This window comes from Equus quagga, chromosome 13 (genome assembly GCF_021613505.1).
Source record: "Equus quagga isolate Etosha38 chromosome 13, UCLA_HA_Equagga_1.0, whole genome shotgun sequence".
Taxonomy (NCBI): Eukaryota; Metazoa; Chordata; class Mammalia; order Perissodactyla; family Equidae; genus Equus; species Equus quagga.
Genome location: NC_060279.1, coordinates 94,001,415 through 94,017,775, shown reverse-complemented (window position 1 = coordinate 94,017,775; position 16,361 = coordinate 94,001,415). Strand labels below are relative to the sequence as shown.

At 38.6% G+C, this 16,361-nt stretch overlaps 1 protein-coding gene across 1 annotated transcript; it reads right to left on the bottom strand.

Moving 5' to 3' along the window:
* Nucleotides 1-12,766: 12,766 nt before the first annotated feature.
* On the bottom strand, nucleotides 12,767-16,122 carry LOC124249601 (seminal plasma protein HSP-1-like). The gene is made up of 5 exons (XM_046680690.1): nucleotides 16,047-16,122; nucleotides 14,949-14,993; nucleotides 13,735-13,866; nucleotides 13,396-13,537; nucleotides 12,767-12,848 (listed from the first exon to the last, which is right to left on the bottom strand). Exons 1-5 carry the CDS (start codon nucleotides 16,120-16,122, stop codon nucleotides 12,767-12,769), a joined length of 477 nt encoding a protein of 158 aa, XP_046536646.1.
* Nucleotides 16,123-16,361: the final 239 nt, after the last annotated feature.

Here is a 16,361-nt window from a genome sequence, read left to right as displayed (position 1 = left end):
CAGTCCTAGCAGAAGGACTAAAATATCACCCTTCTATACATAAGACAGAAAAAACTCAGAAAAAAAGTTAAATGATTTGCCTAGGATGCAATAGCTAATAAAAGATGTGGCTGAAAATCATACCCAGGAATATCAGACTCTAAATCTTAAATCCGTATACTGTGCAGCCTTCAGGATGGAGTGAAGATACGTAGGTGCTGAAATTTGAAGAGATACATGATGTAGTCATAAGAATATTTGTTCCACACTCAATCTTGCCAATCAAATTGTCCTTTATGAGTCTCAGTTTTCCCTTCTATGTATGGTAACGCTCACCTTCCCTTGCAAGATTTTGGTGGGGATTCTATGAGTTCTTGTCCCAGAAGCTAGAACATAGTCAGGTGCTCAATAAAGAAACATTTTCTTTTCCAGTGGTCTTGATTTGAGTACACCTGAGGACAAGCAGGCTTGGGATGGTTGGCAGAAAGTGTGTTGTGCGACGTGAAGTCATAGCATAGGGACCCAAAGTAAGGAAAAGGAAACAGACATTTCCAAAGAAATTTCTTCTAGTTCAGAGAATTATAACCAGATCAAAGATAAAGACATGCTTTTCAAATTAAGAAATATCAGCTAAGAAAAGGACAAACAGACAAAAAACATTCGATAAATATTGCACAATGAAGAAGTATATATATCACAAAGAATCATATCAATGGTTGTTAAAATATATTTGATAAAGACACACTTTTCAAATCAAGAAATATCGGCTAATAAAAGAACAAGAAGGCAGAAAGGAGAATATACATAGAAGGAAGCAATGACCCTTCCAAGATCTCTAATTCTGTTAAGTCAGTGAAAAGTCTTTGATGTAGAGAAAGACATTGAACCAAGAAGCAAAATGCAGAGAAATATCCAGATTCAGATATGAGAGCTGGACAAAGAACACCTCCTTTGTTTCCAGAACAAGGAGAGCCACATTCACAAATTCTCTCAATTTACTTTCTTTTTTAAGAAAAAAAAAACACTCTATTGGATTTTCTCCATAAATATATATCTCATCACAAAAAAGAGAATGCCGCTACATATTAAAAGATCAATATACCATAGCTAAGTTGAATTTTTCGAGGCAAAGCAATGCAGGCTCAGATTCAGAAAACCTAAAAGTTATAGCAACACGTTAAATACAAATATCACATAAAAATCAGTACCACAGGAGAACATGATTCAATTGCCCCTTCCACCAGCCTGGGGAACTTGAAATTTGGAATTGCTGACTCCTGGACTGGGAAGTGATGCGGATAGTAGCTAACATTTATGGAACATTTCCCATGAGACGAGCATAGGCTAAGAGCTTTGAAGGCATTCTCCACTTAAAACTCACAACCTTTAATTCCCCTGCTGTCCTTTGAGTGAGATAATGTTTATTAATTTTTTTGCATAGAAGGAAATGACCTCTCAAAGAGTTCATGTATCTTGGCCAAGGTCTCACAGCAAAGAAGTAGATGAACTAGGAATGAAACCCCAGCTTTAATTTTATTTTTGTTTTTTTAGCAGTAGAAACGTCATAAAATACTACAATCTATATCAAAACCCTCTATATAAAATAAAGCAGTACTGTGTGTGATGGCACTTAAGACAGTAGGAAAAGACTGGTAACTATAAGTAAGAAAAATATCTTGAATTCCTTTACCGAAAGTAGGTCTCTCAAAGAGTTAAGCTGTACCCCAGGGCTCAGAACAGTACCTGGCTCTAGAAAGCATTCGATAAATATTGCTGAGTGAAGAACTATATATATCATAAAGAATCATATTAATGGTACTTAAAATATATTTGATAAATTTTTTCTTCTATCGCTGCTTTGTGATAAATTTTAAATAACTCTTCATTATTAAGAAAGACCTTTAAAGCTGAAACAAACTACTTTTTACTTGCTATGAAACTTTCATCTTTCGTATGTTCTTTTCCAAATCAGCAGCCAACATCATAATTAATGGTGAAACACAAGACATATTATTATTAAAGCAAAAATCAACAAAAGATTAAGCTCCTAAAACGAGGGCACCACCTTTAGGAAATTTGGCATAATTCCCCACAACACAAGAAAGAAGCATAACACATAAACATTCAAAAGGAAGGTAAAATATTCAGGATACATTTTGTTAGTTGAGTATTTAGCTTTTAACATTATGTTAACTTTGACATAATGTTCTTTTCAGAGGGGAGCGATTTCATCATCACTCTACCTCTTTTTCCTTCTAACTTCTATTTTTAATCTATTTTAAGGCTATCCTATCAAACTTACCTATCTTGTGTTTGCTAGGCAGCGATGAGCTCCTGGGAAGCAAAGAATGTTGGGTTGCTCTCTGAGTATTCAGGGTTCAGTAGCAGGTGTCTGAGCCCTGGTCAAACAGCCAGTTGTTTCACGAGGAAAGCGAATTCATTTGGGAAAAGCCAAAAAAATTGCAGTTTGGGTTGTGCATGTTGTGGCAGATCACAGGCAAATCTAACAATCAAAAAAGTGGAATCTTATTATATAGGGAAAGAGGAGGAAAGTTTGAGGGGTTGTTTTGAACAAGAGTCCATTGGAGAAAAGCAAGAGTTCCAGGGTCTGATGGTTTCTCCTCGGCTGAGTTGCCGAGAGAGCAGATTTTTCTTTGGGATGCAAGGTCCATTTCTTCCTGCAATTGTCATTCTTTCCTGCTGATGACTTCTTTTGTTGGAGTCTGTAATTGACTATCTTCCTGTAATTGACCTCAGTAGTTGTGCATGGGAGCTCCCGTTTCTGGCCTCCTGACTCAATGTTAAATGATGTTGCTTTTTATTAATTTTCACACCGGGAAATTTATGCCTAATAAACAAATGAATGAATGCTATATTTTGGGGTGCTGGGGAAGCAACAAACACTATTCTCATAGTTATGAGACATTTTGACAGATTCTAAAGTCACAAACCTTTAAATTCTCAAGGTTTTTTCTCAATAACTAAACAATGCGTGAAGAATACTTCTCACCCTGACCCCATCCCCGGTCTTGGGGGGCATCAGTCACCATTACATACAATCATGGGATGTATATTTCCCACATGAGCTCATCTCAGAAATGGTGATCACCCAGTCAAAACTCTGCTGAGGGCATGGCCCAGGGTCTAGTGGTTAAGTTAGCACGCTCCGCGTTGGTGGCCCCTAGTTTTGCCAGTTCGGGTCCCGTGAGCGGACGTGACACCACTCATCAGGCCATGTTGAGGCGGCATCCCATATAGCACAACCAGAGGCACTCACAACTAGAATATACAACTATGGACTTAGGGGTCTTTGGGGAGAAGAAAAAGGAAAAATTGTAAGAAGAAGATTGGCAACAGATGTTATCTCAGGTGCTAATCCTTAAAAAAAAAAAATCCACTAAATCTCTGAGGATCTGGCCAGTTTTCTCGAGTTCTAAACTGTTTGCTATTTTTACCCCTAAATTTTTTAATAGACCATCTTTTTGAGGGAAGTGTCAGGTTCTTCTCCATTAACAACTTCCTGCACCAGAGTGGAACACTTGTTACCACTGATGAACCTACATTCACACATCATTATCACCCAGAGTCCATCGTTTACATTAGAGGTTGCACCTCTTCAGATTTTGGAAAAGTTTGACAAGGATAGACATCAGTTCTTCTTTAAATGTGTTCTACAACTCACCAGTGAAGGCATCAGGTCCAGGCTTTTCCTTATTGGAAGGTTTTTGATTATTGATTCAATCTCCTTACTAGCTATAGGTCTATTCAGATTTTCTATTTCTTCATGATTTAGTCTTAGCAGATTTTCTGTTTCTAGGAACTTATCCACCTCACCTAGCTTATCCAATTTATTGGCGTCCTGTTATTCACAGTACTCTCTTATAATCCTTCTTATTTCTTAGAGTCATAACAATGTCCCGATTTTTATTTCTGATTTTAGTGATTTGAATGTTCTCTCCTTTTTCTTAGTCCATCTAGTTAAAGATTTCTCCATTTTGTTGATCTTTCTAAGAACCACTTTTTGGTTTCATTGATTTATCTCTGTTGTTTTCTATTCTCTATTTAATTTGTCTCTGCTCTAATCTTTATTCTTTCTTTCCTTCTGCTACCTTTGGATTTACTCTGTTATTCATTCTCCAGTTCCTTCTGTTTCAAAGTTAGATCGTTGATTGGAGATCTTTCTCCTCTTTAAAGTAAGCAGTTATAGCTATAAATTTCCCCATTGACATAAACATAATACCCTGAAGGTCCATCCATGTTGTTGCAAATGAGATGACTTTGTCTTTTTTTATGGCTGAGTAATATTGCATTTTAAATATATACCACATCTTCTTTATCCAATCATGGGTTGATGGGCACTTGGGTTGTTTCCATGTCTTAGCTATAGAAAAGTGCTTCAATGAACATAGGGGTACATATGTTCCTTTGGATTGTTGATTTCAAGTTCGTTGGGTAGATACCCAGTAGTGGGATAGCTGGGTCATACAATATTTCTGTTTTTAGTTTTTTGAGGAATCTCTATACTGTTTTGCATAGTGGCTGCACCAGTTGGCATTCCCACCAGCAGTGTATGAGGGTTCCTTTTTCTCCACACCCTCTCCAACATTTGTTATTTTCAGTCTTAGTGATTATAACCACTTTAATGGCTGTTAGGTGATATCTTAGGGTACTTTTGATTTGCATTTCCCTGATGATTAGTTCTGTTGAACATCTTTTCATATGTTTATTGTCCATCTGTATATCTTCTCTGGAAAAATGTCGGTTCATATCCTCTGCCCATTTTTTGATCGGGCTGTTTGTTTCTTTCTTCTGCAGTTGTGTGAGTTCCTTATATGTAAAGGGGATTAGCCCCTTGTCAGATATATGATTTACAAATATTTTCTCCCATTTAGGGTGTTGTCTTTTTGTTTTAATCCTAGTTTCTTTTGCCATGCAGAGGTTCTTTGGTCCGATGAAGTCCCACTTGTTTATTTTTTCTTTTCTTTCCCTTTTCAGAGAAGACATGGTATTCAAAAAGATCCTTTTAAGTTCAGTGTCAAAGAGTGAACTACCTATATTATCTCCCAGGAAATTAATGGTTTCAGGATGTGCCTTCAAGTCTTTGATCCATTTTGAATTTGTGTATTTTTAATTATGTATTTTGTGTATGGCATGAGATAATGGTCTACTTTCATTCTTTTGCAAGTTGTTGTCCAGATTTCCCAACACCATTTGTTGAAGAGACTTTCATTTCTCCATTGTATGTTCCTGACACCTTTGTTGAAAATTAGCTGTCCGTAGCTATGCGGTTTTATTTCTGGGCTTTCAGTGCTACTCTATTGATCTGTGTGCCTGTTTTAGTACTAGTACCATGCTGTTTTGATTACTACAGCTTTGTAGTACATTTTGAAGTCAGAGGTTGTGATGCCACCAGCTTTGTTCTTTTTTCTCATTATTGCTTTAGCAATTCTGGATCTTTTGTTGCCCCACATGAATTTGAGGATTCTTTGATCTATTTCTGTGAAGAATGTCATTGGGATTCTGATTGAGATTGCAGTGAATCTGTAGATTGCTTTGGGTAGTGTGGACACTTTAACTTATTTTGTTCTTTCAACCCATGTGCATGGAATCTCTTTCCATCTCTTTATGTCATCATCTATTCCTTTCAACAATGTCATATACTTTTCACTGTATAAATCCTTCACCTCCTTGATTAACTTTATTCCTAGATATTTTATGCTTTTCATTGCAATCGTAAATGGAATTGTATTCTTGAGTTCTCTTTCTGTAAGTTCGTTATTAGAGTACAGAAATGCAACTGACTTTTTTAAGTTGATTTTGTACCCTGCAACTTTACTGTAGTTGTTAATTATTTCTAACAGTTTTCCAATGGATTCTTTAGGGTTCTCTATATATATGATCATGTTGTCTGCAAACAGCAAGAGTTTCACTTCTCTACCCCCTGTTAGTATTCCTTTTATTCCTTTCTCATGCCTAATTGCTCTGAACAAAACCTCAAGTACTATGTTGAATAAGACTGGTGAGATTGGACACCCTTGTCTTGTTCCAGTTCTCACAGGAATGGTGTTCAGTTTTTCCCCATTGAGTATGATGTTGGCTGTGGGTTTGTCATATGTGGCCTTTATTATGTTGAGGTAATTTCCTTCTATCCCCATTTTGTTAAGAGTTTTTATCATAAATGGCTGTTGGATCTTCTCAAATGCTTTCTCTGCATCTATTGAGATGATCATGTGGTTTTTATTCCTCATTTTGTTAATGTTGTGTATCACATTGATTGATTCACGGATGTTGAGCCATCCCTGTGTCCTTGGTACAAATCCAGCTTGATCATGGTGTATGATCCTTTTGATGTATCACTGTATCCAGATGGCCGATATTTTGTTGAGGATTTTTACATCTATGTTCATCACCGTTATTGGCCTGTAGTTTTCTTTTTTTGTGTTGTCCTTGTCAGGCTTTGGGATCAGAGTAATGGTGGCCTTGTAGAATGTATTAGGAAGTGTTCCCTCTTCCCTGATTTTTTGGAATAGCTTGAGAAGCTTAGGTATTAAATCCTCTCTGAGAGTTTGGTAGAATTCTCCAGGGAAGCCATCAGGTCCTGGGCTTTATTTTGGGGGATGCTTTTGATTACTGTTTCAATCCCTTTCCTTGTGATTGTTCTATTCAGATTCTCTATTTCTTCTTGATTCAGCTTTGGGAGGTTGTAAGAGTCTAAGAATTTATCCATTTCCTCAAAATTGTCCATTTTGTTGGCATATAGCTTTTCATAGTATTCTCTTGTAATCCATTGTATTTCTGTAGTATCCATTGTTATTTATCCTCTTTCATTTCTAATTTTATTTCCCTGAGCTTTTTCTCTTTTTTTCCTTCTAAGTCTGGCTAGAGGATTGTCAGTTTTGTTTATCTTCTCAAAGAACCAGCTGTTTGTTTTGTTGATCCTTTCTACTGCCTTTTTTGTTTCGATAGCATTTATTTCGACTCTGATTTTTATTATTTCTCTCCTTCTTCTGACTTTGGGCTTTGTTTTCCTTTTCCTAATTCAATTAGGTATAGTTTGAGATTGCTTATTTGGGATTTTTCTTGTTGTTAAGCTGTGCTTGTATTGTGGTGAACTTCCCTCTTAATACGGCTTTTGCTGCATCCCATATGAGTTGGTACGGAATGTTTTCATTTTCACTTTCAATTGTCTCCAGACATTCTTTTTATTTCTCCTCTAATTTCTTCAATCAGCCATTGGTTATTCAATAGCATGTTGTTTAGTCTCCACATCTTTGTCCCTTTCTCAGCTTTTTTGTTGTAATTAATTTCTGGCTTAATAGCACTGTGATTGGAAAAAATGCTTGTTATTATTTAAATCTTCTAAACTTTATTGAGGCTTCCCTTGTTTCCCAACATAGAGTCTATCCTTGAGTATGTTCCCTGCACACTTGAGAAGAATGTGTGTTCAGGTGTTTTTCAATGGAGTGTTCTATATATGTCTACTAAGTCCAACTGGTCCAGCTTTTCATTTAATTGCACTGTCTCCTTGTTGGTTTTCTGTCTGGATGATCTATCCATTGATGTGAGTGGGTTGTTGAGGTCCCCAACTATTATTGTGTTATTATTACCATCTCCATTTAGGTTTCTTAATAGTTGCTTTACATACTTTAGTGCTCCTGTGTTGGGTGCATAGGTATTTATGTGTGTTATGTCTTCTTGGTGAGTGTCCCTTTGATCATTATATACTGCCCCTCTTTGTCTTTCTTTACCTGCCTTATCCTGAAATCCACTCTGTCTGATATGACTATGGTGAGACTTGCTTTCTGCTGTTCATCATTAGTTTGGGGAGTATCATCTTCCACCCCTTTGCTCAGAGCCTGTGTTTGTTTTTGGAACTGAGATGTGTTTTCTGGAGGCAGAATATTGTTGGGTCTTGTTCTTTAATCCGTATCGCCACTCTGTGTCTTTTTATTGGAGAATTCAATCCATTTACGTTTAGGGTGATTATTGAGACATGAGGGCTTAATTCTTCCATTTTATCACTCATTTTCTCTTACTCCTGAATTTCCTTTGTTTCTTATCCTGTGTGTTCCAGTCTACCAATTGAGTTAGGTAGTTTTTTATGTTGTGTTTCTTTGTTTTCTCCTTATCTATTTTTTGTGTCTCTGTTCTGCTTTTTTGTTTACTGGTTACCATGAGGATCAGATTCAAAATCTCATAGATAAGATAGTTCATTTTTTGATGGCCCCTTGTTTCCTTAGACTAAATTGATTCAGTCCCATCCCTCTTCCCCTCCTAAGTTGTTTTTCTCACATTTTATGCCATCTTACGTTGTGAGTTTGGGGTTGAAATGACAGGGTTATCTTTGCTTTGGGTGTTTTCCTTCACTTTAACTTTAATGCTATACTTTAGTATTTGCTAACCTGTTCTGATCTATAGCTACAGTTTTCTTCTTTTGTCTACCTATCTCCCTACTCCATGCTTTGTAAACCCTCTCTCCTTTTTTCAAGAATGTGGGCCTTCTTGAGGATTTCTTGTAGGGAGGGTCTTGTGGCTACAAACTGCCTTAACTTTTGTTTATTTGGTATGTTTTTATTTCTCCATTATTTCTGAAGGATATTTTTGCTGGATAGAGTATTCTTGGCTGAAAGCTTTTGTCCGTTGAAGACATGAACATGTCATTCCAGTTTCTCCTAGTCTGTAAGCTTTCTTCAGAGAAATCCTCTGAAAGCCTGATAGGGGTTCCTTTGTACGTTATTTTCTTCTGCCCTGCTGCCCTTACTATTTTTTTTTTTTTGTCATTCACTTTTGCCAGTTTCACTACTAGATGCCTTGCAGTAGGTCTTTTTACATTAACATATTTAAGAGATCTTATAGCCTCTTCCACATGGATTCCCATTTCCTTCCCTAGGTTTGGGTAGTTCTCTGCTATTGTTTATTTGAAAGAGCTTTCTGCTCCATTCTCCTTCTCTTCTCCCTGTTGAATACCTATAATTCTTATGTTGCATTTCCTAATTGAGTCGGATATTTCTCAGAGACTTTCTTCATTTCTTTTTAGTCTTAATTCTCTCTCCTCCTCTTTCTGGAGCATTTCAATATGTCTATCCTCAATTATGCTGATCGGCTCCTGTATGATGTCTGCTAGAGCATTCAGAGAATCCATATTTTGTTTTATCTCGTTAATTGTGTCTTTCATCTCCAATATTTCTCATTGATTCTTTTTTATACTGTCAATCTCTTTTGTGAAGTAGCTCCTGAACTCATCGAGTTGTTTCTCTACACTCTCTTTTAACTCTTTGAGGTTTTTTATAACTATTTTGAGTTCTCTATCATTTAGATTACATACTTCTGTGTCCTCAGGACTGATTTCTAGGTACTTGTCATTTTCTCTCTGGTTTGGAGATTTAATATAATTTCTGATAGTGCTATAGGGCGTGGCTTTGTTCTTTAGGATCCTGGCATTATTTGGCCGTAGTTACCACCTATCACCACTGAATGGGGATCAAGAGCTGTGTATTCTGAGCCCTCTGCCTTCCACTGGGATCCCAGGTGCTGGAGCCAGCACTGGGTGGTTGGGAGTGAGGGGTCCTTTCTCCTCATGGTCTCGCAGGCTTATTTGTTCCTCTCTTGCTATCTGCTCTACTGTGGTGTTGGCTTGATGAGGTCAAATCCGTGATAGCTTTCATCCCAGTAGGGGACATTTCCCAAGGCTGCAGGGGCCCTTGGGATCTTTGATGTTCCCATGAATGAGCATCCTCTCCCCCGTTCTTTCCCTCTCAATGGCCAAGTGCTGTACCAGATCGCAGTTTTGGGGAGAGAGAAAGGTTTTTCCTACCCCACTCCACCTCCTCCAAGGGAGGCATCAGCCTCTCCACCCTGCAACATATGGCTGTGTGTGTGTGACTCAGACGTCTTTTGTGTTGTGCGGATGTCTTCTGTTGGAGGATGACAGTCTTTTTTGTTGTATGGTGGAAGAGAGAGATTACTGGGAAAACTCACTCCATCAAGATGCTGACGTCACTCCCTGTGTCTTGTAGTTTAATCCATCCAGCCACTCTGTGTCTTTTGATTAGAGAATTCAATCCATTTACATTTAGAGTGATTATTAACATACAAAAGCTTAATACTGCCATTTTGTATCTTGTTTTATGGTGTTCTATTTACCCATTATTTCCTTTCCCATGTATTTCTGACTGTGATTTCACTTTGGTGGTTTTCTGTTTATTCATGATTTGTGGCTCTGCTCTGATTTTTTGTCTAGTGGTTACCATGAGGTTTCTATAAAATATCTCCTAGAGAGGCTGGCCCCAGGGGCAAGTGTTTAAGTTCACCGCCTCTGCTTCAACAGCCCAGGGTTTGACCAGTTCAGATCTTGGGCATAGACATGGCACCACTCGTCAACGCCACGCTGAAGCAGCAGCCCACATAGCACAACCAGAAAGTCCTACAACTAGAATATACAACTATGTCCTGGGGGCTTTGGGGAGAAGCAGCAAAAAAAAAGATTGGCAACGGATGTTGGCTCAGGTACCAAACTTAAAAAAAAAAAAAGAAAAAATATCTCATAGAGGAGATAGTCCATTTTCTGATAGCCTCTTATCTCTATTAGCATAAACAGGTTCCACCCTCCCCTCTTCCCCTTCTGAGTTATTGTTGTTACAAATTATTCTTTTTTGTGTTGTGAGTTTGTGACTAAATTGAAGTGTTTATAGTTATTTTGGTGCGTTCCTTCCCTTTATCTTTTATTTTATAATCAAGTGTTTGCTAACCTGTTCAGATAAAGAACTGCAATGTTCTGATTTTGTCTGTCTGTACATCTCCTTGCTCAAAGATTTGTAAAACTTTGCCTTTTTGTTTCAGGTATGAAGACTTCCTTGATTGTTTCTTGTAAGGGAAGTCTACTGGCATGAACTCCGTCAGCTTTTATTGATCTTGGAAAGTTTTTATTTCTCCATCATATCAGAAACATATTTTCACTGACTAGTGTATCCTTGGCTGAACGTTTCTGTCTTTTAGTATTTTGAATATATCATTCCATTCTCTCCTGGTTGTAAGGTTTCTGTTGAGAAATCTACTGAAAGCCTGATAGGGGTTCCTTTGTAGGCTAATTTCTTCTGCTTTGCTGCTCTTAATATCTTTTCTTTATCATTGACTTTTGCCAGTTTTAATAGTATATGCCTTGGAGAAGATCTTTTGAATTGATTTAATTAGGAGCTCTATTGAATTCATGTACTTGTAAGTCCACTTCCTTACCCAAATTTGGAAATTCTCAGATATTTCTTTGAACAAACTCTCTGCTCCATTTTTACCTCCCTTCTCCCTCTGGAATACCTAAAATCCTTAGGTTGCTTTTCCTAGTTGAGTTGGATATTTCTCTAAGAATTTCTTCATGTGTAAAAAAATTTTAGTTCTCTCTCCTCCTCCACCTGAAGATTTCTAGATTTCTATCTTTTAGGTCACTTATTCTCTCCTCTATGCAGTCAGCTCTATTATGTATGGTTTCTAGATTATTTTTTATCTCATCAATTGTGTTCCTCATATCCAGAATTTCTGTATAGTTTTTTTAAGTGTTTCAGTCTCTTTGGAGAAGTATTCCTTCAGCTCATTAATTTTATTTCTGAGCTCATTGAATTGTCTGTCTGAATTTTCTTGTAACCTGTTGAGTTTCTTTATGACAACTATTTTAACTTCTGTCTCAATTAGAATGTAAATTTTTGTGACTTCATGATTGGTTTGAGTTGGTGGTGAGCTGGGTGGGGATCATAAAGTAGTTCAGATCACACAGACTCTTGTTGTAACTGATATTTAGTGTATTTTCTTGAATAAATGTGTGTCTATAATCCATTCTGAGAGACAAGAAAGGAAATTTGTATCTGATTTCCTGGGACGACATAAGAAGCATTTCTAGGCTTCTTTCCTAGATAGTCCTTAAACTAACCTGGTTTTAAGTTCCAGCAAATTACCAAGTTGAACATCATAGAGGCCAAGAATGCTGACCTCCCTGAATGGTGACAAAAGATCATCCCCAATCCAATACCCACTATTCTATATCTCTCTGGGATGTTCATGCACCAGAAGAAAGCTTAGGTTCTACCTTCAAGGCCCTTCTTTATTTTGGGCACATGTGAATTTCATTTTGTCTCATTCAATGCCAGTTATTTACTGAAATGTTATTTTTCTAGAATATCTTTTTTTTTAATGTAGTAGGTCTTTTGAAAAATGTCTGAAGGCCAAGGAGGTGCCAGATTCTTCACATAACACTTGATACCAGGGGAAACAAGGCAGCCCATCTGGTCCTCCAAAAGATTCCAGACCCTGAGGAAAATGGAAAGTGTAATTGCAAGTAGAGAGTGGACGAACTGGACAGACACGATCAGCACTCCTTATATTGGGAGTCAGAGACTATCTCCAAGAAGAAATAACATTTCACTTAACTCAGGAAAGAAAAATTATTTAAGACAGGGACCAGCTCTCCATACCCTCGGGGACCCTCCTCCCACCCTCACCCCAGTGGCCTCCACGCTACACCATCAACATTCAATCAAGCCCACAGAAAAGACAACTCTGATGTGTGTTGATGTTCCATCACCACATAGGGTCTGGAGGAGAAGAGGGCCAGGACATGAAGATCCTGTGTGATCAAGCTGGGCACACTGAGACCCTCTCATTGGAAAGATGGTTCCTTTCATGAAGGGAAAACAAAACAACAGCTGCAGGGAAAGTGATTTATTGATTCAATCCATGCACAGTGGGAACAAAGTGGAGTTTCAGGGAAAGGATTGCACCTGTGTTGCACAGAGCATCACCTTCATGCTTGAGATTTCTTGATTTTCTTCACTTGGGTTTCAAAGGCTTGATCACATTCATGGCCATGGGTTAGATACACTGGAGAGCAATTTAACACGGTGTTTCTGTCAATGTTAAGGAGTTCTATTTATTTTTCCAGTCAGTCATATGAGTGCCAAGGTCTGTTTCTCTTTTCCTCTTTCTCCTTTCTATCTGCTCTTTCCCGTCTCTACTCCTGCTTTCACATGCTTGCTCATAAGATTATATTGTACTGTCTCTTCCTCTCTCTCATCTTCTCTCCCCCTACCTGCTCTTGCTGGTGGTCTTCCCCAGATACTCGTCATTCCATTTTTAACCCTGAAACCTCTCTTTCTCCTTCCTTTTCTAACATTCCATCTTTTGCCTGTTACTCTCGTTGCAACTACTCTCCCCTTCCTTCTCTCTTTCCTCTCCTAACTTCTGGTCCTCAATCTTCCTCTTCCTTTCTACTTCCTCCTGCATCCTTTCTACCTCTTCCCATACTTCTACCTGTCTCCTCTTTCCTTCTCACTCCTCTCTGTGTCACCTTGCTCCATCTCTTTATCCAGCTCTATCTCATCCCTGATGATTCCCATGTTTTTCTCATTCTCCCCAAGACACCTACCTTTTTATCACATGCAATATTTCCAAGCTCCATGAAGGTCATAGTCTGGAGTGACTGAGCACCAAGGAATGAGTAAAACACTCCCATCAGTTGTGCAAGTGTGGTATGTTCGGCCACGGTAGACAAAGGGGAAGAAACATTTGGCGTAGTCTGAAAGTACAAGGAATGGGTGAGAAAGTGCTTTATAGGAAAATGTTTTTGTGTCATCAAGAGACAGGGACATGAATGCAACGTGTTGGGAAAGACAAGTTAAAGCCTGAGACGTCCATCTAGTGAGCAAGTATGGAAGTACCCTCTTCAGCTGAGAAGCGACATGCTCATCACATGAGAAAAAGCTGCATACTCACCCTCGGCAGCACAATATTTCCATTTCCCAGAGTATTTTTCAGTTAAGGAACACCAACGGTAAAAGGAATCAGCCCTAGTGCAGTCGTAATGCTGTCTGCCTTGATAGATGAATGGGAAGACACATTTGTTATCTGCAAAAAGCAAAGACATTGTCTCCATCAGCTCTTCAGGGCATCATTAGCTCTGCAGTAACTCTGGCAATGTTTCTATAACAGCTAGTTCATCATCACCAAGGGCCTGCCATGTAGAAAGCCCTTTACTAAGCATCAGGGATGTTAAGGTCAACGTGAAGTGATCTCTCCCCTCAGCGACAAGGAAAGGCTCTTTAACTTCCAGTGACATTTACCCAGAGTCATTTCCCATGGATATTGGAGCTCCAGGCAATGGACGAGCTTGCCAGACAACAGAGTAGCCTGATCTTGCATCATAAATTTTATCGCCTGTTATACTGTTGTGTTGAGATCTGTAGTTTCTGTTTTCCCACATTCAATACCAAAAGTCTAAAGAGATTCTATCTCTGTGAACACAGGCAATTTCTTCTTCTTGTCATTAATATTCTGCCTCACATCATATGGAAGCATGATTTTTATCTGTGCCACAATCATGGCAGATCTAAGATAGTTTCTCCTTCCTTTTCTAACATTCCATCTTTTGCATTTCGTGTGCACTGACTTAGCCATTTTAATGGATCGAAGATGAAAATTCCAGAAAGACAGAGGGCTTTGTGGTTATGTGGACCTGGCCAAGGCATCTTTAGACTTGATGAATTCTGTCAGCCTCATCAGTGGATTTCCTGGTCACAAATGTCAACTCTCCACAACTCACGTGCATATTTCTGTTGAAAACTATCTCCCTAACCAATCCTGCCTTATTCCTCTTGGACAAGCTCCCTTATTTGAGTGCCATCCCTTGGAATGAGATCCTATTTACCTTGGCGCATGGCACTAGCCCTGAAGCCCTGACCTGGGGTCAGATTCCAATCCTGCTCTCTATAGGCTGCTTAGCCTGGATGAGTAAACACCTCCATGGGGAGCCCCTTGTTTCTCAAGGACACCCTGGAGGTGTGTGCATTTGCGTCTCCAATTATTGAGAAGGTGAAGTTACCTCTTAAGTGTAAAATATGTCAGAAGAATCTCAATCACAGTTCCCTCCCCACACATTAGTTGGATTTATTTGATTGTTATTTTGTTTCATTATTTTCCAAATAGATTACCTGGTTTCCTTGTAGGAGAATGGTCAGTCGCAATTGGCTGCTGATCTGGAAAAAATTCACAGAGGAGACGGATGAAGATGAGACGAGAACAAAATTAAGGCACTCTGAATACATGCTATACTAGGCCCTGTTCTGCATATAGAACTTTCTCGTTTTCATACTAAAATTATATAATTATTTTATTGTGATGAGAACACATGAGATTTTCCCACTTAACAAATTTTTCAAAAAATATTGGCACCTCAGCTAACATCTGTTGCCAATTTTCTTCTTCCTTCTTCTTCTTCTTTTCCTCAAAGTCCCCCCATACATAGATGTATATTGTAGTTGTAGGTTCTTCTGGTTGTGCTTTGTGGGATGCCACCTCAGCATGGCCTGATGAGTCATGTCATGTCTGTGCCCAGCATCCAAACTGGCGAAACCCTGGGCCACTGAAGTGGAGCATGTGAACTTAACCACTTGGCCATGGGACTGATCTCCTACTTAACACAATTTTAAGTGTAAGTTCTAGTAATCTACTATACAATGTAGTGATGGCAATGAACAATACTGTATTTTTTTTCACATTTTGACATCCAAGTTTGTTCTAAATAGATACACTCTGGATGTGTGTACTAGAGGGCTAAACAGGACAGATGAGTAAGATTCTTACACTTTCTCACTGTTCTTATACTGCCACATCCGAATTACACCAAATAAACCATAAGATGTTACCTGAGATGACACTTTTCCTGTTATTCCAAACATTGAATTCTATTTACATCAAAAACTCTTCCTTTGAAAAAATTAGCCAACCCTGTGTATAGGTTGCCCATGGCTGGGACATTGGATGGGATATTTAGGAATGAGGCAGCTGTCATGAGGGTTGATAACCAATAACATCGTGTGCTTTTGAGTAAGATTGACTAGGTTTACATTTCAAATACTTGTTTGAAACTTAAATATAATGTAAAGGCCATAATAGTGTCTTGTCCTTGAGATATACTCAAGAATTGGCAGATATATTTCATGCCACCATTATATTATTATTCTATTGCACATCAACCCATCTGATGCAGGTTCTTCCACACCAATTTCAGCCCTTGCTCCCTCCCTCACCTCCATCCACATGGTCCAGTTGGAGAAAGATACAAGCGCCAACCAAAATCAGAAAGATTCCCAAACACGGTGCCATGGCAGCCTGCCTTGCTGGGACTGACAACATCAATAGGCCCTGCCTTTTTATCTACCCCCTTACACCTTACCCCACACCCCCTCCTTCTGATAAAAATCAAACTCACCAGGAGAGTGCTTGTGCATTCCTAAGCCTGAGAGCATGAAGTTCAAGTTTATCTCTCAGGTAGCATACACAGGACATTGGCTAGCCATATAATGTCTCTGAGGCTCAATAGTTTAAAATTCAGCAAAACTGTT